General features: G+C 42.3%; 2 protein-coding genes across 9 annotated transcripts; one reads left to right on the top strand and one right to left on the bottom strand.

The window, feature by feature from the left end:
• Positions 1–547: 547 nt before the first annotated feature.
• On the top strand, positions 548–15,854 carry b4galnt1b (beta-1,4-N-acetyl-galactosaminyl transferase 1b). Of its 2 annotated transcripts, none has more exons than XM_077014650.1 (12): positions 548–962; positions 5,691–5,813; positions 9,235–9,488; positions 9,705–9,881; positions 10,228–10,334; positions 10,590–10,627; positions 10,768–10,948; positions 11,058–11,156; positions 11,521–11,708; positions 11,980–12,120; positions 12,864–13,101; positions 13,236–15,854. In XM_077014650.1, exons 3-12 carry the CDS (start codon positions 9,241–9,243, stop codon positions 13,448–13,450), a joined length of 1,632 nt encoding a protein of 543 aa, XP_076870765.1. In that variant the 5' UTR covers positions 548–962; positions 5,691–5,813; positions 9,235–9,240; the 3' UTR covers positions 13,451–15,854. The 2 variants fall into 2 exon arrangements, with proteins under 2 accessions (XP_076870765.1, XP_076870766.1); XM_077014651.1 differs by having other exon boundaries at positions 624–962; positions 9,266–9,488.
• On the bottom strand, positions 11,765–23,869 carry arhgef25b (Rho guanine nucleotide exchange factor (GEF) 25b). 7 transcript variants are annotated; one of them, XM_077014644.1, is made up of 15 exons: positions 23,816–23,869; positions 23,482–23,623; positions 21,602–21,861; positions 21,397–21,471; positions 21,141–21,268; positions 20,929–20,995; positions 20,727–20,827; positions 19,934–20,003; positions 19,544–19,633; positions 19,337–19,429; positions 19,039–19,089; positions 18,847–18,924; positions 18,330–18,521; positions 17,744–18,199; positions 11,765–13,113 (listed from the first exon to the last, which is right to left on the bottom strand). In XM_077014644.1, exons 2-14 carry the CDS (start codon positions 23,573–23,575, stop codon positions 17,744–17,746), a joined length of 1,755 nt encoding a protein of 584 aa, XP_076870759.1. In that variant the 5' UTR covers positions 23,576–23,623; positions 23,816–23,869; the 3' UTR covers positions 11,765–13,113. The 7 variants fall into 7 exon arrangements, with proteins under 7 accessions (XP_076870759.1, XP_076870761.1, XP_076870764.1 ...); XM_077014646.1 differs by lacking the exon at positions 23,816–23,869 and having other exon boundaries at positions 17,744–17,934; positions 18,019–18,199; positions 21,602–22,657; positions 23,482–23,616; XM_077014649.1 differs by lacking the exon at positions 23,816–23,869 and adding an exon at positions 22,554–22,657 and having other exon boundaries at positions 21,397–21,590; positions 21,684–21,861; positions 23,482–23,616.
• Between the last annotated feature and the right edge of the window lie 1,008 nt (positions 23,870–24,877).

The raw sequence follows: 24,877 nt of genomic DNA, 5'->3' as shown, positions 1-24,877 counted from the left end.
GGGAGGGGGGGGGTGTTCGTAACACTCGTGACGGAGTGTTTTTTCAATAGCCCTGAAATAAATGCTCCGGTTTAAAATTAATTCTCCCGTCAAAATTAAAAAATATTTTTAACAATTTATTCTGGTTCCGGATGGGATGGCATTTGGGTCCGTATCCGGACCGAGGTCCGTTGGTTGCGGACCACGGAAATAGAAATGTGCAGAGTTAATCAGGAATGAGATTGCGGTCTGCCTGTTAGTGACCTCTGATAACATGTCTCAAAATGGACAGATTTCTTGCACAAGTAATTAATAGATGCTCTTTGTCCTTTTGGTCAGCAGGTGTCACCATTGTCCACCCTATTGAAAAGCTTCGCGCAATGTTTTATTTTTCGGAAAGGCTCACTGAAGTAATAAAAAGCTTCATTTTGATGTCATTAGGACACATTAAACGTATTAAATACTATGGTTAAACAGCGATTTGCTACAAATCCAGTCATCACTTCAAACACTTCCCACCTAAAGATAAGTCTAAACGAGTGTTTTGGTACGCTTGGTGTCTGATGCCCAGACTAGGCTATAGCCCATATATGAAACGGGCCTATGCAGTGGCCGATTTACCGCATTAATTTGGAGAAAAATGTAGATTAATAATCCGGTGGAAACTCTGACCAGTGGAAGATGTAGGCGAATATTTCGCGCAGCCTGCGAGTGTGATGTTCGGCCGCGTCTCTCAGCGCGAGGTGCGTTCACTCGGCGGGGAGTCACGCGAGGATTTCCATTTACGGCGCTGCAGCGGCGCAGTAACTATCACCCTCCGTAGGAATTAACCTACACCAGTGGCGTCTACATCCATCTCGTCCCTTCATCATATTTCCTATGAATGTCATGCCACCGGATTCCCCCCATAGACATCTTCATGCAAACATATGACGAGGATTATTTAATTAAAAGGAAATTCGATTTGGCGGCTACATTAAAAGGTAAGATTTACGACATCTGATTTTGCACGTTCTTCTGATGCGATCAACACCGAAACCCTTCGTATATAATCAGATCTGAATTAGACCGGATAGAGGCTATAGCGACTGATTTATGTGATATTTGAAAAAATATGGAATTATGGACATTGGTGATATTTGAGAGCTGATGCAACATAAAACGAGTGATGGGCCTTGTAGTTATTTACTTATTTAATTATTTATTTAGTAATTAGGCCTACTGTATGTCCAGGACGGTCTCAAAGACTTATTATTGTTATTATGTATCCTGTGTTTGTACCAAGGTAAACTGGTCTGGTTCTGTTGGTGCTCTCTTATGTCTTGTCCGGCCCACCTTGTACGCGGGTGGCCGCCTGAATGTTACTTGATGTTTTTAGCTAATATAGGCACATGCCAACTACATTTTTCTCATATGATTTAACCGGGAAACAGTCACGCATTCGAGGATTTATTTACGATAACACAAGAATTACAATGCTTGTTACATTTCACCGGTGGTAATGTAAGCCATATCCTTAAATTGCGCTTTTGGTTCCGTAAGGCCTATTGCGCATATTAATAAAATAATTTTGTCATACACTGCTGTGAAGAATTTTAACTTAGACGCTGGTCTACTTTAAAAATGTCTCGTCTCGGCCTTTTAAATTGACGACTCCACCCAGCTATGCACCGGGATTAAATACCTATGCCGAGAATCTTCCTTTTCCTCTCCAGCTCTGCCCCCGCATCCCAGCCCCTCCCCCCGCCTTTCTCTCCGTATCATTTAAAACAGGTGCACGGTTATGAGAGACCTGTCGCGCTTTAATGGAGTGTTATTAGCCTAGCAGTTGTCAAACCACGCCTTTTGCCATCCCGGCCCACTGTGAGCACATGTCTAGGTCTGATGCACTGAGGATCGGTCTCCCCTAGGAAGTGCGAATTACCATCTGTGCCTGAGGCTATTCGTGGTTTTACCCTTTAAAATTAAGCAGTGCAAAATCAAGTCATGTGCTATGGTAAAGTTAACTGTAGCCTGTGCTCAAAAGAGCAGTAGTACTGGGATTTTTTGAGCTTTGTTACACTATTTGAATTTCAGGTTTCCCCTTGAATCTGTAGCATACTCAATGTGTGAGTGAGGAAGAGAATTACAAGCCAGGTTCATGACAGATTGTTTTCACATTATGAGAGCAATGCAGATTGCTGGATGCCCATCTCACTGTACTGTCTCACACCCGTCTCACAGTACTGCGCCTTGCCTGTCTCACTGTACGGTCTTACGCCCGTCTCACTGTTCTGTCTTATGCCTGTCTCACTTTATTGTTTCAGAATGTGCTGCGTGGTGGTTAGGACTGAGGACTCAGAGCACTTCCTAACCACAGGGTACTACTCACTGTGGCAACACAACTGACCATTAGGAACAACCTTTTCCTCACCGGTCCACTGTAATTGACTTTTTAGAGACACTTTGTGATCTTTCATCTTTCGGTGAAGACGTAGATATGGGCAGGCACATCGTTTCCTTCCCACCACGCAAATGCCTAAAAATAGCACACAAAATTCAATTCAGCACTAAGTGACAATATTCACAAACTACTAAAATGAACAAGGCAACCTCTGTAAAATCTACTGAGAAGGCAGCATTTAACAGTCACAACTACTCATATTCTGTACAGCACAACTACTTCTGGAGGTCGGGATTTAAATACTGGCTTTTGCTTTGTGTAAAATTCAAGCCAACGCATGTGTACTGGATGGGACGCTGTAATTTTTTAATGATATAAACTATGGACATAATAATATAATCTAGATCAGAGCAAGTTCTGGAATGAAGCTATTACCATACCCTACTGCAGCACTGATCCTTTATCTGTCTCTCTCTCTCGCTCTCTCTGTCTCTCTCTCTCTCTCTCTCTCTCTCTCTCTCTCTCTCTCTCTCTCTCTCTCTCTCTCTCTCTCTCTCTCTCTCTCACAATCAGACTGGCGTCTTTACATTTAATATGTATCCTTGATTTTGGACCTTTAAAGGGGCTGTACAGAAAGTGTCATTTGCTAACAAGGTAGACTGGGCAAGGCATAAGAGTTCAAATTAGAAGAGTCAACTGTGGCAAACATATATTGACATTAAAAGGGGAGTATCAGCACCAATGGTATCTTCTGTGATATTTAAGTTGCACTGTGCGTGGAGCAAGTCACCACAGGCACTTGTTAGGAGCATTTATATAATTATTCATCACTTCTCACTGATATTTTTTATATTATGTGCTCATATACTTTACATTATGATACTCTGAGTACGTACGTTACAGTACTCAGGAAATATTTCTGTTTGATCTGTTGCTATTAGGTTTGCATGTATCATTTATTGTTTATTGTTGCAAATCTCCATTCTTTTACTTTCTACTTCTTGTGCTGCTTTTAATGTTTAGCAATACTGAATTACAATTAGAATTAGAGTTGGGGTGTTTTATTTTAAGAAGGCCAGTTTGACACATTCTACAGTCAAGTGAGGTTGTCCTTCAACTCGAGCTGAGAAAAAACAGCACTGCTCTGCTGCTGCTGTCAGTGTAATAACAGAAAGACTCCAGGGGGGGTGGAGGAGGTGGAGAAGGTGGATGTACCAATCAGCAGAAATGTCTGACGCAGTGGATGGCATTATGCGTGCACACACACACACACACACACACACACACACACACACACACACACACACACACACACACACACACACACACACATTGTTGTTTTTATATAATATAAAGTATTATTCATGAATATAAAGATTTGATTACCTATATCAACCTGGTTTACAGTAAACAGATAATCCTATATGAGTTTGCACTAACCGTTCTTAGCAATTTTGTAACCGTTCACTACAGAGCTTTAGGAAATACTTTGTTTTGCTGACTATATTGGGTAATAAAAGATACTATTTATATTTTTAACATTTAAGTGGGCAGAGTGGGCAGTGGGAGCATCTGTGCAGTGGGACGGAGACACAGGGTTGTGCTTTAGGAACCATGTGTTGTGATGGCGGTGCTGAAATCCCCTTTTAGCGCCATGAACTTCAGTTTCCTGCAGCTGGAGTCCAGCCACTTCTGGTCCCCCCTCCAGTCTGGTCCCCAGTCTCATATTCATGACATAGCCTTAGTGGCTAACCTCACACAGCTGGAGCTCACTTCTCAAGCTTACCATAGACGCTGTTTTGCAAGAGCAAGTGTGGAGGACCAGACATTTGTTGCTTGAACAGAGACAGAGCAACCCAGGGCATAACACTAAACAACACGGGGAAGGGAACAGCACTAGCTGAGATGCTGCTGACTTTGTGGCCCCATGACATACATTCAGGAGTGAGAGGATCATGAATTGTGGTCTGCACCACCACAGTCCACAATACAGGCAGAGGTGGTTGTCTTCTCAGAAGCCAGACAGGCGTTTCCCAGCACGAGTTTGGCCTGAGGCATATTCTCTCAGTGCTGGTGTTAGTGCACGTTAAGATTGCGGGCAACAGAGGGAGATGTTTCTCTCTTCAAAGAGGTGGTGGAAGAGGATGGTACGATCAACCACCTCATCCAGGGTCCTCGCCTCCTTCTTGCAGGTGATCTTAGGCACAAGGTTTCCTCTCAGACCCTCCATGAAAATACAGACCAACACTTATTTGTTTCAGTAAGTTGCTGCTGGCAGAGTGTGGACCTCCTTGTCAGGAGTTCTGCACTGAGCAGGAGCCATGTTTGAGGTGCATCAGGTCTCTATCACAGGCTTTGCCACATTTAGAATCAAGCATGGTGCCCCATGCTTTGGCTTTCTCTCTGCCCCAACCCATGACAAATGCCTCCTTGGTGTTATATAGCACGAGTGGCTGGTAGGTGACGTACAGCTTACACTGCACCAGGAAAGCGTCACGCCCTCCTGGGTCCCCACTGTACACCTCCGGGGTCACAATGGGATTAGATTGAGAACCAGGAGCGGGATGGTGAGCTGAGCTAGCGGCCCCCACTGGAGCGCTCACACAGAGAGCCTCCACATAAATGATTAGCCTGTCCATGCTGGTTCAAAGGTGTGGAACCCTTGGTCAGTCAACATTTGCTGCTAATTGAAAAAGTCACAAGTTGTGGAGACATACAGGTTTATAGAAAAGGCAAAAAATTAATGCTTGGGAAAGCAAGCAAGTCATTTTCGTTGAATGAAGAAACTAAGCCGGATATTAGCCCACAGTGGTCCAGTGCAAAAGCAGTTATTATTCATTGATAAATGTAGCTTCTCTTTAATAATATTTTTCTAAATTATGAAATGTCAAAGAGATTGGTTGTACTGAGGAGTACTGTCACATCATCATGCTGATATGGTTTTAGTTTCCCTGAGAAAAAAAACCCAGAAATTGTTGGTTGCTTTTCTACCATTCTCTACTGATTATGCTTTCCTAGCAAATTCTCTATGTCTGCTGTAAGTAACAGAATCTCTCAGAATACTCTGAGTAACAGAATCTCTCATCAAGTCTCCTTATATGAAGATATCTACCAGTTTTTTTTCTTTTCATGGAAACGAATTCTCATCAAGCAGTTCCACGGTTGCTTCAGACAGCATGTAAATGTTATACAAGAGTTGCAGTTCTCAGTTCTAACTATATGATTACTGCAGATGGTGTGTGTTCATAATTATGCAAGGACCAAAACAATAGAGGATATTTGCAGGATGATTGAACATTATAGAAAAGACTTTATATTTTATCAACAGATGGGGAAAGTGCTCCACCACCAATATTCTCTCCTGTCAGCCATTTGTGGATCCTGCCAACCAGTGCCACGTACCTTTGGGAGCAGCAATGGCGTCCTGCACCTTTCACATTGACCGGATAGAGTAAGTAACATTTTGGAGTCTCTGTGGGAAAATGTTATTCAAAAGAGGCCGGACACAGAGTTTGAGCATGGAGGCCTGGCTCGCACTTGACATTCCAGTTCGTTCCGAAGGTGCAGACTGTTTTTGAGGTCTGGGTTCTGCACCCCAACACACTCCTCCTGCCTTGTGTTTAATGGCCTTGCTTGGTTCGCACTGTATAATTCGTAGGTATAATTATGTGAATTCTGTGGAATCATTACGTTTAACTGGAACTAATGGGCCTAGGCCAGACTCTGACAGTCCCAGTCCATTCTCCCTTCTGCAATAGATATGTCTGCTGCCAGTTTGCATTCCAGTAGATACCACCACGTCCTGCCATTCATCTCTCAGACTGTCAGATAGTTTAGTGTAATTCATCGCTCCAGAGAACATGTTTCCAGTGCTCCAGATTTCAATGGTGGAGTGCCTTACATTATTCTATGTACTTGGAATTGTGCACACAACAGCTGCTCAGCCATAAAAACACATTTCAGGAAGTTAGTTTTTAAGATGATGTTCCTTGCAGAGGCAGTTTGGAATTCCTTAAAATTAGTTTTATTTAATTTAGAAATTTAGTTCCACAGTAGGGAAATTCACAATCCTCTGCCTCTAACCCATCTGTGCCGTGAACACACACACACACACACACACTAGATGGGGTTAAGTACCTTGAGCTGTCGCAGCCCCTAGATGCTTACGTTTCACTATTACATTTATAGTTGATGAACTGACCTGTGGTAAACCTGGTATCCCATGTCACCGTCATGTTTGTTTAAAGTCACTGACCTCTTGTAGGACCCACCAATCACAAACTTCTGTGTGTGTGTGTGTGTGTGTGTGTGTGTGTGTGTGTGTGTGTGTGTGTGTGTGCGCGCGCGCGTGTGTGTGTGTTTAGCTATACTTTAGTTTATTTGTTTTGTTTCCAGTCTTGTCAAGGCCTTTAAGCTCTGTGGTGTAACTATAGCATTCAGTAAAAATAAATATCTTAAAATACTCTCTACAGTACATTAATAAAAACTACTTAGGCAGTCTGTACTCAGACCAAACCTTCCAAGTCTTATCAGATAGTACATTCACTGTTGTGTCTTCCTAATCAAATCCTTATAATGATATTCCCAGCTCAGATCTTTAGATATGTTTACAACCCGATACTTAATTTACAATCCCCACATTCTCACCACATAAGGGCACTGGGGACATTACACACCCTGAGAACTGTTTGAGATCTGCCAGCTGAAGTATTGAGTTTTGAGTATTAAGTATTGAGTATTAAGTTAAGGGACCAGAGATTTTGGGATGTTTTAGAGTGTCTAGACAGTGGTTTGCTCACTCACGCTGGTACGAGTTTGCTCAGCATCTGGTGTCAGTGCGGGTGTTGTTAATACTCTTCTGCAGAGCTGAGTTGAGCTCCGGCACTGTGTCGAAGCACAGAGTTCACCGAATAACCCTATGAAGGCTTCTTAGAGCGAACTGTATGTACCAGAAGAGCCCATCTGCATCCATCTCATGACTCTCACATTCTGAGTGTGGATAAGCAACCTTCTGAGATCATTCAACGTTCAGACATCATTAGGATTGAAATAAAACTTCCACCCTTTAACTTTTAATATGTAAGCTGGAGAAACACTTACATATTCTTATATGTTTGGTTTATTCGTCTGTGTCTCGTTGTGGTATTTCCTGGTTTTGTCTAGTTGTTTATTTGTTTGGTATAGTCATGCCTCGTTGTGCTGGTGCTGTCTGTGTGTCTGCTGTTAAGTTGTGTAATGTAGTTAATGTTAACTGTGAAAACCCTTGCAATACAAAACGCTCAACTCATCAAGTGTGTCCACATCCTGATAACACCACACCCACAGCGATACAGTTGTAGACCATTTTTAAAATGACTTTTGTTGCAAGTTGTACTGTGCCAGGGATTGTGACTGGTAACATGTTAAACTGCCCCAAATCTGCCTTATACTTTTACCATGTGGCTGTATCTTTTAACCATTCTCTGATAACTGTTTTGGTGGTGTATTTCTTTGGTGAGAAAGTCAAGGCAGAAAATTGACTAGCCTATATTTCATATCCTACCCATAGTTGGACTTCTTTAGCTCCTCTGGACAACACTGGCTGAGTCACTTGGTCCTGTGGCTGTAGAGTTAGTGCTATAATCAGCCTGTGGCGCTGGATGTTCTGCTCACATATCCATTTGGGTCACGTTTACAGCATCGTAGCCATTTCCCATGTCCTCTTACTGAAGGCCTCTCAACTTTGATCCTGCAATTAATAATTAATACTAATTATATATTATTAATCATAAAAAAGAAAGGATAAAAATTTAATTAAATGCTAGTTTTAATCAGTATAAAGAGTATAATGATTCTTCTAAAAAAAATAATACATATGTACATATGAGCAAGGTTTGGGAAGACATGTGCTGAAGTGCTGTATATGATATAATATGTACCTTTTAATAGTGTGTGAAATTGGCATTTGTCCAAAATATCTAGTTGTACCTGGGATGATATAGATAATATATTTGACAGGGGCAAACAACAGAGTTAAGTGATGCTTTAAGTGGGGTGTTAGGTCATAGACTAAAGTGCAAGATTTCTACTGTGATTAATGAGGTCTGCAGTCCTTTGGAAAAAGCAGTTCTCGTGTTTCGTTGTTTTGGTAGTGAAGGTAGGGCTTTTATCAGCATTCGACATGACTTTACTGTTGTATATGCAACAATGTGTTGGTAGATTACGTCCAATAATCCTGTCTGTAGTCCTGTTTATTTAACTTTGAGGTGGATGAGCTAATCCAAATGAGTGTGGAGGAAGTAAGAACGGACTGAGGTGTGGCAGTGTACAACCAACCGATTGTCTTTTAAGGGACAGGGGCAATAACTCAAGATTTGAAGGATGTCAAGAAAAACTAGAGATCGGAAAATCTGTTGGAAGGTGTCCATGAAAACTGATGGCGCTTGATCAAAGCAATTGATCAAAGCAAAGCAGATTATGAGAGTAGGTCAGGCCCTGGAAGGCCTTTTTCACCTTCTGACCTCCAAAGAACCTGTCGGCCTCTTCCTCAGGGATATTGAGATATTGGAAAGGCAGGAAACAGCGGAGAGATGGAGTCTGACTGGAGACAAGATGATGATTCTCAGGTGGTTGGCTGAAGTGTTGGGGCCGATTGTCATTTTTCCTATAGAATCTGCAGTAGAATTTCTTTATTTCTGATTAGCTGGTGGTCTTAGGAGGAGATGAAGGCATTTTTCCCACACTATTGTCTTCTAAGCTCCTGGAGGCATTTTCCAGAACATTCCAGGTCATTAACAACAAATAGTTTTTTTTAGGTCTTCTGAATATTTCCATATGTTTCTAACTCCTGTGCCTATGTCTGTGCCTATGTGTCTGTGCCGTGCCTCTGTAAGTGTTTCATGTCCCATTGTTTGTTTGTGTTAGTTTGTAGGATGCGTTCATTTCATAAGACGGTGTTGCTAGCTCTGGTAGCATCGGTGGTACTGGTTTTGGCAGTGCTACACTCCTGGCCTACACAGGCCTACAGCAGCGTTGATGTCCGGCAGAGACCAGGGTCTGGAGTAGAGAGGATGCTGTCGGAGAGACTCCCGGAGCCGGACCCCAGTGCTGGCACCATCCCCTACCGTGTGAGGGAGAGTGTAGCGGGGTCAGTATCTAATCACAAGAGATATTTGTCTTCAAACGATTCAGTGTGCATGTGCAAATATTCAAACGTTGCTCATGCAGAGCGCTTTCTCTTGGGTCTCTGCATTTAATTGCTTTGCAAATCCTTACAAAAACACACCAAACACAAGCTCTAGATAGGATCTCCTGAATGGGCTGTTGATGTAAATGCAGACATAACAGCCCTCCTCTCTCTCAGGCTTCTTGCACGTAACGGCTGCATGTGCGAGGGAGAGAGGGCGGCTGTGAACTTGCCATTTGCCCAACTGCTGTTCCCACGAGTGTCGGCGCACCCCCTGCACACAGCCTTCCAGCCCTCACAGCTGGAGGAGATGAAGAGACGCCGTGCCAAAGAGTACCAGAACTTCCAGATGAGGTTTGACTCAGAACCACTGCAAACAGCAGCGCTCCACCCAGTATTACAGAGTCTTTGACTCGCTTGCATAATTCCAGCTGAACTGAATATTGTCACGAGGAAACGTTTCGTGTACCCACGCCACATAATGAGAGTTTGAGAGCACTTGGTAATCTTGGTGGCTGCGTTTATCCAGCTGGACAAGGAACAATTGAACTAAATAAAGGATGTGAGCAATGATCCCATCAGTACTCATGCTTAAAGATGTTTTTGTGGTCTACTGTTATACACATTTAAATTCTGCTCAGTTACCCTCCTTATTTGCGTGTTTGTGTGTGTGTGTGTGTGTGTGTGTGTGTGTGTGTAGGTCACAGACCCCTGCAGATTTTCTGATAGTAACTGAAGCTAACAGCCCACTGCAATACCCAACACAGGGTGTTGAGGTGCGGCCACTTAAGACGATCCTTATACCAGGTGGATATTTTGTCATCTTCTCAAATAATATCAAATAATCAAATAATATTTTAGCATTACAGTGTTTATCTGTATGACAGTAACATCCATGCAGTTAATTCTAACTTCATAATTAAATTAATAAAAAATTACATTTCACTAGATAGACAGACAGACAGACAGACAGATACTGAAACACTGCCAAAGAACATCTGGACAACATAATGACCATGTGTGTGAAGTTCTAGTTACATGAACGGCTGTGCTGTGTTTCAGGCTTGGCCTTAAAAGACCTACCCAGAGACATTTACACTGTAAGTCTGATATTTCCATGACCTGAACTAGCAGTGCTGTGATAACAGTTCAAGTGTGTAAAAAACATTAAAAGAGGTAACCCCTCATGTGTTATTCACATGTCACGTTCTCTCATCTCTCCCTACTGGTCTGCTTCTAGCTAAATTTCACAGCATCTCTGGGCACGTTCAATGTGGCAGCAGAGGTAGAGGGGGTAAAGGTCAGAGGTGATGGTGAGATGCACATGACCCTAACCAGCTACATCTTAGCCAACCTGAACCGTCAGCTTCAGTTCATCACTTACACCAACACACTGTTCCACCCCAGTACTGCAGAAACAGGTAGTCACTCACACACAAACACTATACATACCAGCCACACTGCTCAGTGAAAAGCTATAGCAACATCTGATCTGCATTTAATACGTATGTTTGTACATTTGCATTTCAGTTCAGTTAGACACAGAAGGCCATCAGGCTCTGTTCACCATCAAGATTCGTCATGCAGTGACACCCAGACTCTACAACACTGGCGGAGATGCAGATAAAGGTTCATCAACACAGAACACAACCATGTAGAGCACACCCCCAATACAGCGTAACAAACATAGGATAGCTTTGCAACACTATGCAGCATAAATCATCACAGCACAACACAGCATAAATCAACACAATACACCATTAGACAAAAGTAAATAATCCACCACTTAAACCAAAACGTCATGCATAGCAGAACTTTACGTGGTCTTCTAGCCCAACGGATAACCAGCAATAGTAATGCAGAATGATCTATCAAACAGCACTTCAACAACAAACAGAGATGTATCAGTCTCATTTGTGTTCCATGTGTTTGTGCATGCTTTTCCTCTGCGCTCTCTGGTCTGAAGAATAAGAGTGAGTGTGTTCCTTCCTAGAATACAACGTCAGCGCGCTTGTCACCATAGCCACCAAAACCTTTCTGCGCTATAACAAGCTACAGGATCTGATTGACAGCATACGACGACACTACCCAACCGTTACCATAGTAATAGCAGATGACAGCGAAAATCCCAAAATGGTGTCTGGGCCATACATTGAGCATTACGTCATGCCATTTGGAAAGGTATAGAGGCTAATCTTTAACAGGGGTCTTTAGGGTGATGTTTTTAAAATGATCAAATATTTTAAAGATTAATGTCATCATTTTGTTTCTTTGCATAGCCATATATTTGACTATTTGTCAGTCTGTGTATGTGCTTTACAGTATTTGTGTGTGTGTGTGTGTGTGTGTGTGTGTGTGTGTGTGTGTGTGTGTGTGTGTGTGTGTGTGTGTGTGTGTGTGTGTGTGTGTGTGTGTGTGTGTGTGTGTGTGTGTGCGTATGGGTGTTTGCCAGGGTTGGTTTGCAGGTCGTAATCTGGCCGTGTCACAGGTCACCACTAAGTATGTGCTGTGGGTGGATGATGATTTCATCTTCACTGCCAATACCAAACTGGAGAAACTAGTGGATGTCCTGGAGAAAACCACCCTTGACCTGGTAAGATTCATGCCTTACTGAGAAATTATAAGAGCAAGACATTCCTGTGCCATGGCAAGAGCGAGACATCCCTGAGACATGGTAAGAGCGAGACATTCTTGAGACATGGTAAGAGCGAGACATTCTTGAGACATGACTGTGGAGGGGCCAGGCGAGGAGGCCTTCTGCTTGCTCTGCACAGGGCCCACATTCAGACAAAAAGCCACAGTACTACAACAGCCTACGGGATCTTATTCATAGCTCTGTCTCTCACACACACACACACACACACACACACACACACACACACACACACACACACACACACACACACACACACACACACACACACACACACTACTGGAATGTCAGCTCCAATTCATGATCTGTACTAGCCCAGAGCGGCGTGTGTCGGCAAAATGCCCACACACTTCCTCTTTGCTTTCCTTCAGTTCTGATTTCTTTTATGGAGCGACTGCATATATCTCTGATCTGAACCTATGCATATGTGCGTGTGTGTGTGTGTGTGTGTCGGGGTGTGTGTTCATGTGTGCTTGTGTGTGGGTGGTGTGTGTGCATGCATGCTTGTGTGCACGTGTGTGTGTGTGCATGTGCATGCATGCGTTTGTGTGTGTGTATTTGTGTGTGTATGTGTGTGGGAGGTTCATGCATGCTTGTGTGTGTGTGATTGTGTTTGTGTGTGTGGGGGGGTTCATGCATGCTTGTGTGTGTGTGTGTGTGCACGTGTGTGTATGTGCATGCAGGTCGGTGGTGCCGTGCGTGAAGCCACAGGCTACACTGCCACATACAGGCAGACCATTTCCATAGAGGCAGGAGAGGAGGATGGCGACTGTTTGCACATGAGACGTGGATTCCATCATATCATTGAAGGCTTCCCCAACTGTGTGGTCACCGATGGTGTCATCAACTTCTTCCTGGCCCGGACGGACAAGGTGCAGCAGGTTGGCTTTGACCCACGTCTAGCACGCGTTGCCCACATGGGTGAGTCTGAGTCTGGGAGGAAAACACAATACACACACTCACACCACAATATAAAAACATTTTTTCGCTGCTAATTTATCATGTTTTTGTTTGTTCTATTTAAAGAGGCCGTTTTGTCTGTTTTGATTCCTCAGAGTTCTTCATCGACGGGCTCGGCGCTCTGCACGTTGGCTCGTGTGACGATGTGATTGTAAACCATGCCACCAAGATCAAGCTTCCGTGGGGCCAGTCGGAAAGCGACAAGATTTACGCCAAATTCCGTTACCCTCCAGCATCATCTGATGCCGCACACACCAAAAACGGCCTCCTGTACTTCAAAAACCACTTCCAGTGTCTCACACACAACTGAACACATTCTTTCACCCTTTTTGTCCTCGCTTGAAGGACCTCTTTTCTCTAGTAGCTAAAGAGAGTCTTTGAGGGGACTTGGGGAGGGTGGGTCAGGGGGCTATGTGTGTGTACAGTATGAAATTTAGTCCTTTCCCCCATTTTAGTGTGGGAATGTTGAAACATAGCGCCCCCTTTTGGAGGGGCTATAACCATCATTAATTGTGACTGACAGATGAGAGATAAGAGCTGATCGCTTTGTGCTGGTGTCATTTTTGATAACTGAATAATTGAGATCCTATTTTGGAGTCCAGTTTTGCTTGACTTTATTTTGGTTTAAGGGAATTCTTTAGACACAGATCATTCCTTATTACAATTGACCGAGTCAGGATTTCTCTTCTGCCAGTCATAGTTAAAGATCATTCTGTTAGACATTTGTAAGAGAGATTTGGAATTTTTCTCATGAGAATTAATATTAAAAAATAAAACATTTAATAATTTCTGTTTCAAATAAGAGAGGAGCTAAGGACGCAGAAGTCTGGATGATGGAGAACAGATTGAGAGGTTTTGTCTTTACTTTTTTTTTTCTCAAAAAGAAGACACCTTCAAGGGCATTCCACCAATAGACTGCTCTGTCACCATGTTCAGTTCCTTCCTGGACTTTGGACTGTGTGTGTGTCCGTGTGATGGTCCTCTCTCTGTACGTTTGCACTAAATCAAATGGACTCACTGGAGAAATTAGACCCTGGGCTTACCAGAGAGATCTAGGGTTAAAATAACAAGATGTATATAACGTTGGGGTATTGGAGGCTGGACGCAAGTGCAGACTAAGAAGAGGTTTATTAATGGGACTAACAACTAAGAAGGCTACAGACAGTACACTGACATAAAACAAAGATAACCAAGAACACCCACTAACACTGACAGTAAATACCAATACACTGAAGAGGGGAGACATAAAGACTCACCATAAAGACATGAAACAGTAAGATACTAACATCATATAACCCACAAAACAAGAGACTTAAGTATACTGACTAAAACAAGGAATCAAACGAGACACACCTGAAAACAATGATGAGGGCGCCAAGCACAAGGTAGGGGCATGAAGTAAGACACAACCAGAAAGTTTCAAGACAAAGACATGAAAAAGGACATAACCGACAGGAGGGGTGGAACTAACTGTAACACTCAGTCTGCAAGACCCCCCCACCCACCCACCATACCGCCACCTGTCTGTCCATCATTTCTGTCACTCCTCTACCCCCCTCCACAATCCAACAAGCAGAACTGAAAAAACCACACACTAGTCTCACGGAACCACACGGAGGATCTGTAGAAGGAGACTCACTCAAGTGTGATGGTCCCATGTCACATGACCACACCCTTTTTCACTTCCCTGCTTCCAAGCTTTTGTTTTTGTTGCTTTGTCCTCACACATTTTCACAACACAGCTTTTTCTCACAAGATGGAAGCACGGTTTCTATAGCAACTAGTGTAGGGGTTGTTTTACTGCCTAGGTTGTGACTTCAAGGGAACACCTTGAAGTTGGTGCCCATGGTCCCACATTGACTTCTCAGTGTGCTGGTTGTTGTTCTACAGTGTATATAGATAAAATATGCTGAATCAGAGGAAAGAGGATGTTTGTGTAAGGTAAGACATGGACATGATTAATATGGGAGAAGTAATGCTCAAGAGACTATTTGAGGAACAAAACAAGATAACAAATTTCATGGTGACTTATGCTTGGCCACAGGCTTTTTATCTACTGTAAGAGTTTCTGCTTGTGGGAAAACTCTTCCAACTGGTCTCTGCTCTGCTCTGTGGTGAATGATATGACGCTTGTAACAAGGTTGCCATAATGCGGTGTGACTGACTGTTCCACATTTTTCACTGTATCAAGTAACCTGCACACCATTATCAGATCTGTTGGCAAAATGAACCTAATGCTTAAATGTTGAACATTAAATTAAATTAAAATTAAAAGTCCTTTTCTAGGTATGCTATATCAATTGTTGTAATAGTGGTTCTGTATGACTGAGCTCTGTTAACTCCTTTATGAGAATGCATGGATCACTGTCTCAGGTGGAACAGAGTGGAAAACTATACAGTATGAAAGCATATCATCTAAAAATTATTTTCTAGCTGAAAACAGCTCTGTTCTAACTGCATAACCATATCTATCCCTTTCTGACAAAAAAAACTATTCTCCAAATATGAAATCAATGAATGATTTCCTCATTTCAATATCTAGGATGAAGAGCTGGGTCATGTCTGTCAGCTCCGTGCTGGAATGAATGCGAATGTGTGTTGGTGAGGAAGGACTGTGTGGTCATGTTGAACTGCCCTCACTGTGGTGTCTGTTGCCAGACCGGATACTTGTCCATTAGTATCTCAGAAAATAAAGAGACAGAGTTGACACTTTGGGTGGGAGGTGGTGTGTGTGCACATTCTTGGGTGTGTGTGTATGTGTTTGTGCCCCCTTTGTGCTTGTGTAAAATCTTGGCTGACGACTGAGCTGCATGTCTGCATGTTGGAGTTATCAGGGAGAAAGATGAGGATTTGCACGAGTTGGTCAGTTGAAAATCACAAGGTTTGGTTTCAGATAAGTGTGTCATTTTATTAGTTAAGGCTGTAGTGAATTTGCTTGTTGGTGCTTTTTCCACCAGACAATTCCCTGCGTGAAATCACTAACAGAAATAACAGAAAAAAATAGTTTGGTCTACAAAACCTGAAATGTGTTTGTTATAAACGTAACCTTGGCATGTAAAAACAAACACGGCCACACGCAGATATGAGATTCTGTGGAAATGTCTGAATGTGAGGACCTAATGGTGAAGGAAAAGTCATGAAAGGCAGGCTAAAATGATGCTGTGATAGGACACCTCAGTAACTTCACTAGAGGAGGTAGCCTCTAACTGTGAAGGACCCCAGTCGGTTTTAACTTGGCCATAAAACGAGGGGAGAAGTTCTATCTGGGAGCTTAATAGTTGATGTATGTTGTATTCAGTTCAAATTCCACATCACTGCATTGTCCCTGCTTGGTCCTCTGTGATCACTGTACTTTTCAATACTGCTGACAAAACTGTGTCTTTTCACCTGAGGCTTTGTCACTGTGTCTGCATGGAACACAAATAATTTTTTTATTCTGTTGCTAATTTGTATTTCCACCACTAGGTGGCTGCCCTATGTCCATAAACAAATTTAGCATTATTACACATTCTAAGAAAATTATGTAGTAGGCAACTTGTCCCTTTTTTTTGTAAATGTATGAAAGTATCTGGAACTGTGTGGAATGGAATAAGAAAGTTTTGAGAATAAGAATTTAAATGTCTCAAATTTTTTTTCATGTTTGACTTTTCTGAAAACTCAAAAGTGTGTGTGTGTGTGTGTGTGTGTGTGTGTGTGTGTGTGTGTGTGTGAGAGTGAGTGAGTGAGTGAGTCTGTGACTCTGTTTGAGTCTTTTCAGACCATCATTAAATTTAATGCCAGATTAGTATGATGACCTCCAAAAGACAGGAAGTGCAGTGACAGTGTTTACTGGCACATGCCCATGACACATGCCTGCAACTTGTTTTTTAAAACATTTGCTTCAAGAGACACATTAAAAGTCATTAAATACTGGCATTATAATCAGTAACTTAATGGCAATGATAACTGAGTTTTGACAATTGAGAGTTCGGGTATTTTTTGTCTAGTTTAGACTTTTAATAACTGCAAACAAAAAGAAACTTGATGCACTGTAAAGACACATGATGTTTACTCTATAGTAGCTGCATAATCTGATGGCAAGTTTCCTAAGGTTTAAAGTGCCATGTCCTTATATAAGAGAGAATTCATTCTACACGTCAAATAAATATCATGAACAAATGGACGGCTCTGTTGACATTCTTAACATTCCTTGAGAAATCTCTTACAATTAAGCATAATACATGTAGTCATACTATGAGGTAAACATAAAAATACTAATGTGATACTTCGTTGATAGTTTTGTCCTTCTTTACAGCAGAATGTTACTCAAAGTCTGCATGCTCACTCAAGATTAGGTCAAAGAATTCTCCTTGAATACGAAAATTATATCACTGTCTCATGGAGATGTGTGGAGCTAAATCTCTGGGGTCTGAATCACATTTTTGAACTGGAATTGATTTCCAGAAGGTGCCTGAAGGATAAACTACAGTGAAAGACTAAAGTGGGGAGGAGAATGTGCCATGATGTGGAGATGAGGGAGTCAGCCATGATGGGCCTGCTGGCTGTGAGTGAGAGAGATTGCCCTGGAGTATGGTATACTTGCCCTGGAGTATGTTGTACTTGCCTATTGCTTGTACGGGAGAACGGAGGGCAGTGAGGTATTGCCGGAGCGCAAACACATCGCCCTCTTGCTGTCAACAGAGGCGGAGCTACAGGATCGAAGGGCAGAGTTCACGGAAGGCAGCGCCCTCACACCCCTGTCTAGGCTGAGTGACTTCTGCTCATGCTTCTGATACTCAATGGGAGACTGCAGAGCTGTGAGGGAGGAAAGAGGAGGTGAAGAGCAGGACTCGTGCGGGCAGAACACATGGCCCTGTTCGCATCCACATGCACAGGTACCATTCAGGAAGTTGCGCTGTGTTTCCAAGATCTGGATGATGTCACTGGCCCAGGAGAGTCTTATTTCTTCGGAAGGCGCCTGCAGGACATACCGGAGCACAATTCCGCTGGGACCGCGAGATGTCAGGACCAGCTGGCTCGGGTTGTCAGCGCAACACTCTTCCAGCCCTAAGCAGCTCACCTTAGAGACAGTGAAAGCAGTGTGAGATCCTGTATGGCCCTCCTGCTCCTTGCATCTCTCTCTCTCTCTCTCTCTCTCTCTCTCTCTCTCTCTCTCTCTCTCTCTCTCTCTCTCTCTCTCTCTCTCTCACCTTGATGCTGTTCTTGTAGATGTACCCAGGCAATGAGAATCCTTTCTTGTGGTCCACTGGCTCACTCATGATGACGAGCTGCTCAAAGAGGAAGATCTGTCTAGGTTGGGGCCGGGCCAGAGCGTCACCTTCCTGCTCTGTGAGTGTGAACGTGTCCTGCTGTAGAAGTTTTCCCTGAGCTGTCAGTTTTCCCTGGGGGCACATTGGAGTTACTACATCTCTTGAAATATCTATGTATATTAGAACAATTAGCAAAACAAAAAAAAAAGAAAGGAGGTTCTGGAAAATGGACACTTAGCAATACCACTGTGGCCCACTGGAGAGCTGCACTCCACTGGTTGAAAACTACTAATATTATAAACCATCAGCAAGAGCTCCATCAAACTCCCATCACATACATCAACGTCTCTCTCTACAAGCATGAATACAGTAGGTGATATTTAAACTACATGTGTATGTCTTTGCTGAGATAATAGTAAACTGTGTTACCCTAACAACAGCATGTTTGATGCCTCACCTCAAAACCTTGCAGTCTTCCAACATTCATCATATCATTACATCGCCTAGGAACAAAACACATCACCTCGATCGCTCTCTATGGATAAACACACAGAAGACTCAGTGGTATTTTTGCTTGGCTCCTGTGTAAGAAAGGCTGAACTGGATCTCCCTTCCTGATGCTGTACTCTCCCCATGTACTTCTGCTTACCTCTAGGTCTTCTGTGGGTTTTCCTGTTTTAATGTAATACTTCAGAAAGTCCTGCACACACACACACACACACACACACACACACACACACACACACACAGACAGACAGACACACACATACACACACACACACACACACACACACACACACACACACACACACACACACACACACACACACACAGACACACAGACACACAGACACACAGACACACACACACACACACACACAAACCATTGCGTTTGTTGTAGAGTGGTGAAGATAACAGACACTGCTCATATAAACTGGCACTCCCACCTTGAGCAGGAGCTGGTACTTCATTATCCTCTGAACAGGTTTAATAAGCAAGTCATTCAGTTGCAACCTGTGGCCCAACTGGTGCCTTAGGTCCTGACAAAAAGCAAAATACAAGAATAGTCTCTCTCTCTTTCTCCCTCTCTCTCTCTCTCTCTCTCTCTCTCTCTAATACACAAACACACACAGTATACTGGCAACAAGAATCACCTCAAAATAAGTGTCTATGTATTCTGAGACGATGTGATCTGACATGGGCTTGTTCTGACAATACACCACATACATGTGTAGCCGCCGCTCCTGCAAAACACACACAAACATACCTGTACATGGAAACATGCTAGGCTACTTGACAGGAACTATGTTGTAGTTCTGGTTTGTTTCTGTGCACAAACCCCCTCTGCTTTACCCCTCTCCATTATGCCGATACCTAGACGTCCCTACTTCCTTAAAACTCAAAAGAAAAAGAAGTAAAGCAATAAACCATTATCTTCAATTATCAGTCATGCTTAAGGCCAAAGATGACACACATGCTTAAGGCCCAAGATTTCACAGCCTGATTTTATTCTCACACACATACTCACTCACTCTTAAACTTACACGTTTGATAAAGAGCTGTCCCAGCTGTTCTGGCTTAGACACACACTTCTTCAACTCATTGAGGAAGTAGCTAAAATATAATAAAACATTATTTGGTAAGCCTTACATATCCATTGCCATAGTTTAACTATATAATTAATTACAGTATAGCAAAATGTATTAACACAATGCATTAACTCTTTAGCATTTCTATACTTACTCTATAATTTTACTATTTCTATACTTCTTATATACGTTCTATTATCTCTATACTTCTTCTGTACTTACTACTAGCTTTACACTAGCTTTGTTTTTCATTATGCTAGGACAGATTATCAGTGTGGTGTTATGCATTTCTTAGTCATCGTAATACACTGTAATTAAAGGTATAGTTACACTTTAACAGAAACTATGCCATGTAAAACATTATTCATTATTTTTATTCTCTCTCTCTCTCTCTCTCTCTCTCTCTCTCTCTCTCTCTCTCTCTCTCTCTCTCATCTTGCATGTGTTATACTTGTGGGATGGAGAAGTATTGCAGCCATATTGGCATGAGAGAGAATGTAAAGAGAGAACAAATTCCTTTTGCTCCAGAGATAATCCACTAGACACTGCACTCTGGAGTACAATATACTCTGATACACACACACACACATACACACACACACACACACACACACACACACACACACACACACACACACACACACACACACACACACACAAACAGGAAACAGCTGGATGGACAGTAAAATAAATATCAAAAGTGCACAGAACATGCCATTTTGCACTGTTCTAATAAAAGTATACCTACTTTTTATGCAAGTCATAGATCTGATGAATATTCCCAAATATAATTTTATCTTTGCCTTTCAAATACTCAGGGACACCAGCATTCATAGTGGCCATGTAACCCTGAGAGATAGAACAAGATTACTAGCAGATTTATCACCACTGTCCTTTTTGTTACAATCCACATTCAACAATGCAAAGCTGACTGAGACCATACATTTTACCTCAACTATGAGCCCTAGATCCTCCACATATAGCTTCTCTGTTTCCACCAGCTCTGTCAGCACGTAACTGTGAGAGAAAGAGAAAGATGAAATTAGACATTTGGAAAACATTGTCTCTTGTGCTCACATACAAGCAAATTCTCAAATGACATTCGTGTAGCAGCTCATCCTGTTACTGCGAGAGAGATGTGAGCGGTCAGGTCATGACACACATGCTCTTTCCTAAGGCTCTCCTTCCTTCTTCCTCTGTGTCTTCAGGTGTCAGAGACCGACTGAACTTCTCAGCATTTATCACGGTGAAGCTGTTTTCACTAGTGAACCAGTGGCAGGAATGACGGCTCTGAAAAAATGTTTTTGAAATCACCAGTCATAAGCTAAAAAAAACTCTGTGTGTGTGTGTGTGTGTGTGTGTGTGTGTGTGTGTGTGTGTGTGTGTGTGTGTGTGTGTGTGTGTGTGTGTGCATTTACCTCTAAGCAGTTTAAATGATTGGGGTACATAGAGCTGTCAGTTACTTTGATTTTTGCCACTTGTTCGTTTGGGTCCTAGAAACAGCAGGGAGGTAATGTATGTTGATTGCCTACAGCATTAGCAGTCATCTTGTTTCAACTGCAGACTCTCTGAAATGTGTTCCATTAACTTCAGAAGCCCAAATGGAAGTTTGCTGAAACATACCACAGGTTGCTCAGGGTTATTTTTGACCTCTGACCCCTGACCTCTGACTTCTTCCCTCTGACCCTCTTGTCCCTGACCCAACCTGAAGAAGGGGCAGCTGAGCCACTGTGTCAGAGTGTGAGAGGCACACAGGGGAGGGGGTCGCTGTGGGGCACTGGGCTCACTGGGGGAGATGTGTGACTGGTTGCCAGGGGAAGTGCTGTTGTTGGGAGAGTCAGGAGGACTGGAGGTATCAGTCAGTCCTGTTACTGAGTATGACTCTGCGCAGAGAGAGAGAGAGAGAGAGAGAGAGAGAGAGAGAGAGAGAGAGAGAGAGAGAGAGAGAGAGAGAGATACTGAAACTGATACATATTTCTCCATTCAAATATGCCCTCTCCCCACAATCAGAGTTATAATGAACATTAAATAGGATTTTCCTAGCAATCCCCTACTGCCAGTCATAATACAGAACACATATTCATGTGTCACACATGCTAGCTGTGTCATGTCACTATGAATGCCGATGAATGCTATGAACTTTTAGCTGTGTGTTACATATGTCTGAATGTATATGTTTTTGTTTGAATGTGTGTACATGCATCCTGTATGTCTGCTTGTATTACTGTGTTATTGAAGTCATAATAACAGTTACTATATATCAGTTTGTTGCATGCTGTTACACTCACTCATTGCACTGAATTGTGGGACAAATGGACATGTCTGACCTATTCTAAACTTCCTGTGGAAAAGCACATTGAGCAAGCTGTAAACAACACAGTCACATGCCCGCCTATTGCAAGCCATCATCAGCTGCAAAGTGCAACTCTGGTGACCTTCATTCCCAGATGGGATTGATTCGGAATACCACCATGTATTTTTCCAGCACTACCACAAACATTCCTCGCCTTACTATTTCTGCAGTTATTTGATATTGCAGAAAAATATAGCCAGAGAACAGTGGATCAGATCTTGCCTTATAAGTCCACGAGAAGGAGTGATGAGGCTTTGAATGAGAAAAGGGGCAAAGGGTTACGGGAGTGAGGATTGGTCTTCCACTATCGGATATGGATTAATCAGCTGGAAAAGAACACAATATCATAATCCTCTACTAACCTACAAACCTAGCACACACACATGTGCACACACACACACATCCACACATATACACACACTGATACACATCTGACTGTCAATGGCCCATCAAATGCACTCAGATTATTTCATATTCATAGTACCTGTACATGTTATGAACAGAACAAAACCAATTTATGCAGTTGTTACAAATTATTCCAGTAGGAACTCACATATCTTTCATGGGTTTCATCATCAATATAACAAATGAGCAAACATGCAAAGAGGAAAGAGGGCTTTGATTTATTAAGAGCTTTCTCCAGGACCCTTCACTTTTGGTTATGCATACATTCTATTGTGTGGGTACATACATGCAAACACACACACATGCACGCACACACACACGCACGCATGCATGCACGCGCACACACACACACACACACACACACACACACACACACACACAAAGGTAATTAAGAACTCTGAAACAGTTAAAAAGCCATGCAAATGTTTTGATAGCATAAAACAGCTAGCTACTAATACTTTGTGTAGATTTTGCAACACAAGCTTCAAGTTCATCAAAGTATCCACCTTGGTATGAAGAACAGGATTTGTCTTAATAACTATTAGATTTTTAAAATGTTATTTTAACTTTTTTTATGAACACAAATAACAACATAGAAACACTTTAACACTTTAAATTGCACCCAACTGCTTGTATTGGATTATAAGGCATACTGAAGTAAAAATGTGCAAAACAATGTAGTTGTCTTAACCTTAGCAAGGCAGGTTAAAGGCAAGGAGGGATGGAGACAGAAGAACTCTCTTACCTTGGTTTCTGTTGGAATTGCACCCACACATGGTCAGAACCTTCTGAAAGAGGGTTGTACAGCCACAGTGAATGGGGCCAAAATGCCCCTCCATGCTCACGGTCTAAAGCCCACTGCATCAACGTAGTCCTCAGCACAGAGTCTGCGTACACATATACACCCACTTCAGAGATAATCCATCAATCAGCCATGAAGCTACATTCAACATCAGTGTAATCGCCAGCCCATTACAATGTGTCCAAACACACTCAACTGCTTCTTCTAGAAGCTCTGGATTGGCATACCATAGATTTTAAAACCAAGAGAAGAAAAACGGGAAAATATTCATCCTTACCAAATTTCCACATGATGAGAGTGAGAGAGAAGATTATGTAGAGATTAAGAAGAGAGTATGTTTGGGGAACGAAGAGGAAAGGGGAAGGATTTCCTCATAGCTAGGATAAAAATTATGCAGCATGATTAAGAAGTATATAAAACCCATTATTTGGGGAATTTTAAATGTGTTAAATGAATCATCATGTTATAATTCACCAGTGTGTATGTCAGTGACACATTGAAACAGTAGAACACCTTAAAGGTTTTCTCTGAGGAACTAAATTTATGATCATGAAGGATCTTTAAAAGCAATCCACACACCCTGATATCCGATAGCGAGACAGAAGAAATTACATTTCTCTAATGTAGTAAACTAACCGGAAATTAGAGGATTAGCTAGGACATTTATAAGCAGTGGACCAAGACTGGGCAGATCTGTTGAACAGTGGCCTACATTTGTTTTAAAGAATAAAGACACTGTGAGAAAGCAGGGTCACAAGGGTGTTGCCAATCCATGTCCTTCCATCTATGATGTTTATTATCAACCAATCCATGGGCATTTCTTCTGTCCAAAAGGCAAAAGAAAAGAAAGACGGCAAAGCAGACAACCAAGCCACCATAGTGATGACATCATTGGTGTCCAACACAGAAGAACCGAAGAGTTATAAGGACTTCACAAGTAGACACACACAAAGGGATAGACAAGGAAAAACTAACAAGACCCATGTGAAACTAAGACCCAGGTGGTCAGTGGTCCATGGGGAAGGATTACTAGATTACTACTATATTACAGCACCACTCTAGGGCATTTACATTCCCAGGTTTCCCTACGGTAGTTGGCAGAAATATGGGAGCAGGGGTGAACAACTCTTTACACAAATAAAAAAGTATTTCTCTACTAGCTAATGTAGGGAATATTTCCGTGAAGTTTGAATGTAAAGAGTTAAAACCCATACATGATGTGTACAACCAAAGGATATGAGATATATAATAGAAAGAAAACTTCAAAAGAATGTTCGATTTTGTTTTGTTATTGCAGTACTGTAGATCTGTTAGGTTTGGACTATAAAACTAGTGAACA

Source organism: Brachyhypopomus gauderio, chromosome 8 (assembly GCF_052324685.1).
Source record: "Brachyhypopomus gauderio isolate BG-103 chromosome 8, BGAUD_0.2, whole genome shotgun sequence".
NCBI classification, from domain to species: Eukaryota; Metazoa; Chordata; class Actinopteri; order Gymnotiformes; family Hypopomidae; genus Brachyhypopomus; species Brachyhypopomus gauderio.
This window is presented reverse-complemented; position numbering and strand designations above follow the sequence as displayed.

Bases quoted from the DNA above. Each gene is read 5' to 3' on its own strand.
- b4galnt1b (XM_077014650.1), top strand. From the start codon at position 9,241: ATGTCCCATTGTTTGTTTGTGTTAGTTTGTAGGATGCGTTCATTTCAT. The intron at 10,628-10,767 runs GTAAGTCTGATA...GTCTGCTTCTAG, and splicing joins TACCCAGAGACATTTACACT to CTAAATTTCACAGCATCTCT. The intron at 11,157-11,520 runs GTTCATCAACAC...GTTCCTTCCTAG, and splicing joins TGGCGGAGATGCAGATAAAG to AATACAACGTCAGCGCGCTT.
- arhgef25b (XM_077014642.1), bottom strand. From the start codon at position 21,961: ATGGAGAAATATGTATCAGTTTCAGTATCTCTCTCTCTCTCTCTCTCT. The intron at 20,828-20,928 runs GTAAAATGTATG...TCTATCTCTCAG, and splicing joins ATCTAGGGCTCATAGTTGAG to GGTTACATGGCCACTATGAA. The intron at 19,634-19,933 runs GTAAGTTTAAGA...TGTGTTTTGCAG, and splicing joins GACAGCTCTTTATCAAACGT to GAGCGGCGGCTACACATGTA.